Below are 3,777 nucleotides of genomic sequence, written 5' to 3' on the forward strand. Positions count from 1 at the left end.
TGCGGGTGTTTTGCAGGGCCCCTCGCTGCTTCCCGGGGCACGTGCGGGGGCCAGCCCGCAGGCAGCGTCCCAGGGGGATGTGCTTGCCATGGGCAAGGGATTCCCCAGCATCGCAGCCCTCGTGCATGGGCAGGGCAGGAGCGGGCATCACCTCCCCAGCTCCATGTCCTTTCCCTGCAGTGCCTCCCACCTCCCGCTCCGGCACCGAGCCCAAACGCTTGGCTCAGACCTCATCGCGGCTGCGGTTGGTCCCTCCTTGAAAAGCCCATGCTAGAGGGGCCGTGGCTAGGGAGAACCTTGCTGGGGACGTCAGCGAGGAGTAGGAATGGGCCTGGCGGTGACGTGTCCTCGGGGTGGACTGATGTGAATCAGTAATTTAAACCACTGATTTTGATCGTGACTAAGATGAGGAAGCAGGAAACCTGTTGAGATAGAGCTTGCCAAATGTCATCTTCTTTTGCATTTTTATTTTCTAGTGGTTATCCCCAAAGGAAGCTTGCTTAGGAACGGTTAAATCACGCTGCTGAGCGCTGACCATACTCAGGCTTTATCAGCTGGCAGAAGCCACATACCTGCGCTGTTCTCCAAGCAGCCTGGCACCACGCAGCCGCTCGGGCTCTTTTTCCTTATGCGTTTCTTACACCAGATTATTTTTTATTTATTGGCTTCTTCATATCTTAGTTGTTTGTTGACCTATGCCATGGGCATTGGCTTTGGTCACTGAACCCTGCAGCACCTCCGGTCTGGTCGGGCTCAAGGCTTCATGCTCACTTGCACTCAGAGGTTAGAAGAGGAAAACAAATCTCCTGGTGCCTCGTGCCCTCGGCAGTGTCACGGCTCGGGGAGATGCAGTCGCTGGGCTGGGACCAGCACGACCAGCACAATGTTCCCTTTGGCAGAGCCAGCCCCATGGGACCACCGCTGGCACCAGCGCTCGGAGGCTCAGGGTTTGCTACCAGCTGTTTTTCCCTCCTGGTTCTGAGAAAACAGAGCAAGTTCCTCCCACTGTTAATGTTTGATCAGGACCTGCTTGTTGCTCTCTGAACTCATCCCCGTAATAAAGCCAGGCAGCTGCCGGCACTGGCCGCAGCGGGAAGGAAGCTGCAGGGTGTTTGATGAGAGCCCAAAGCTGCAGCTCAGCCCACAACTCAAACAGAGAGTGTAGAGGTGCGTGTGGCGCGGAGGGGCCAGTCCCGCGGCCACCCGCCTGCCCGTCTGCCTGCTGATTCATTTATGATCATCTCTGTAAACTCAGGGATGTCTCTCTGTAAACTCAGGGATGTCTCTCCAGGAGAGGCTCTGCAGGGGGAAGGTGGATCAGCTCAGGTGACCCCACGGATACACCCTACGGGATATTCCTGCCAACGGCGCTTGCCACGAGAAGCCATCAGGCTGCGTATCTCCGTGAAGGCAAGGGGCAAACAGGAGGGGGATGATGAGGGAGCCAAGGGATGAGGGAACCAAGGGATGAAGGAGCCTGAGATGACGCAGCCTTCCACCCGTACCACGGACACCAGCATCCCGCTAAGGCGCATCGTCTCCCTGAGCCATGAGACCTCCTCCGTCCTGGTGCCCATCACCTCCTGGGTGAGCTCTGGACCCACAGAAACTGGAGACACACCAGCGCTCCCTCCATCAGATACGGCTTTCGGCTGCACCCTCGTCTCTGCCTGCAGCACGGCAGATGCTCCTGCTCCCAGGTTACTCATCCGAGCATCCATCCTCGGCCGGCAGAAGCAGCCGCTCCGAAATCATTCCTCCAGGGATCATGGCGGGCACGGAGGGGCCGAGGCAGGGGGAACCTTCAGAGAGCTGGTCCTTTGTTGGATACCACAATGGCAGCAGAAACTCCCTCTTCCCTCTGGAGGAGTGGGCTCTGAACTTTAGACAATCCCGAGAGGCGAACGCAACCCTTTGACAGCTCGCCCTCACACCTCAGCCCCGGGGCCCGATTTGCCAGGAGGATGCGGATCCCAGCCTTTGATCCTAACAATGTGCGAGGGGAAACGTCCTGCCTGCCTTGTGAACTTGCACTGTCTTGGGCTGGGACTTGGCTTCGGCGCAGCTCCTCTCCGCGGGGCTTAGATCATCCCTCTCCTACGGAGAATACCCGGCAGCTGGAGGCCCCTCGCCGTCCAGGGACACTCTCTCCCAAAGGCTCCTTTAACAGCCCCCCGAGGATTTCTCCAGGCCATAATATTCCCCCAGACAAGCCTTTCTTCTCCTCCCGCCTTTCTTCTGTCAAGGAGCCCTCTGGGACGAGCAGCATTGTCAGGATGGTGCCAATTAGGCTGAGCCAGCTTCCAAGAGGCTGCGCTGGCACCGGCCGGGGGCTGCTGTTGCTCATAAAGGTCTCATTGTTCGGCGCGCCGTGGGGCTGCTGGCCGGCGGGGCCGGCGCGGTCCTCTGTCTCAGGCACGCTTCCCGGCTCCATGCGGCGCTGGTGTCACTGCGCGCTGCTCAAAGGGATGATTAACGGGTGTCATTGCGGGGGCTGCGAAGGGGAGGATTTGTCAAGTCCCCCTCGGCTCCCCGCGAGGCCCAAACGCGCGAGCTGAGAAAAACCAGAGAACCATCAAAGTGGCCGGAGCTCCTGGAGGGGGGGAAAATCTGGCATCTTTGGCTCCCTTCCACGCTTTGTGCCTGACAATGGTTGGGATCAACGACTAATGTGCTTTTATTAACTGCTCCCCTAGATCTGGCTCGGAGAACATGGCCACTTCAGTGAGGACGTTCCCAGTTGCCCTGTGGACACCGACGCCGGCTCCCTGGCCAGGAGAAAACACCACCGCGGTGGCGGAGGCAAAGTGTGTCTTCAACGAGGAGTTCAAGTTCATCCTGCTGCCCATCTCCTATGGCATCGTCTTCGTGGTGGGGCTGCCCCTCAACTCCTGGGCCCTGTGGATGTTCATCTCCAGGATGAGGCCCTGGAATGCCACCACCACCTACATGTTCAACCTGGCCGTCTCCGATACGCTCTACGTCCTCTCCCTCCCCACACTGGTCTATTATTACGCTGACCGCAACAACTGGCCCTTCGGGAAATGGCTCTGCAAGATCGTGCGCTTCCTCTTCTACGCTAACCTCTACAGCAGCATCCTCTTCCTGACGTGTATCAGCGTCCACCGCTACATGGGCATCTGCCACCCCATCCGCTCCCTGAAGTGGGTGAAGACCAAGCACGCCCGCATCATTTGTGTGAGTGCGTGGCTTGTTGTCACCATCTGCCTCATCCCCAACCTCATCTTTGTCACCACCAGCTCCAAGGGCAACAGCACCCTGTGCCACGACACCACCAAGCCCGAGGAGTTCGACCATTACGTGCACTACAGCTCCTCCGTCATGGCCCTCCTCTTCGGGGTCCCCTTCCTGGTGATCGTCCTGTGCTACTGCCTGATGGCCAAGAGACTCAGCAAGTCCAGCTTCACCAGCCCTGGCCCCCGAATGCCCTCCTTCAAGAAGCGCTCCATCAGGATGATCATCGTCGTGCTCACCGTCTTTGCCATCTGCTTCGTACCCTTCCACATCACCCGGACCATCTACTACACCTCCCGCTACTTCCAAGCTGACTGCCGGACCCTCAACATCATCAACCTCACCTACAAGATCACGCGGCCCCTGGCCAGCATCAACAGCTGCCTCGACCCCATCTTGTACTTCATGGTTGGGGACAAGTACCGGGGGCGGCTGCGCCGGGGGCCAGGCCAGCGCCTCCGGTCCACGCCCACGTGTGACCTGGCCCTGGTATCCCCCTCCACAGACAATGTCGTGGGTGGC

General features: G+C 59.0%; 1 protein-coding gene across 1 annotated transcript in view; it reads left to right on the forward strand.

Moving 5' to 3' along the window:
* Positions 1-2,712: 2,712 nt before the first annotated feature.
* The window catches only part of P2RY4 (pyrimidinergic receptor P2Y, G-protein coupled, 4), a 1,837-nt gene continuing 772 nt past the window's right edge, over positions 2,713-3,777 (forward strand). The window contains exon 1 of the mRNA XM_009573024.1: positions 2,713-3,772. Coding sequence (XP_009571319.1) covers positions 2,713-3,772 — 1,060 coding nt within the window. The remainder of the gene's footprint in view (positions 3,773-3,777) is intronic.

This window comes from Fulmarus glacialis, unplaced genomic scaffold, assembly GCF_000690835.1.
Source record: "Fulmarus glacialis isolate BGI_N327 unplaced genomic scaffold, ASM69083v1 scaffold22182, whole genome shotgun sequence".
NCBI lineage: Eukaryota > Metazoa > Chordata > Aves > Procellariiformes > Procellariidae > Fulmarus > Fulmarus glacialis.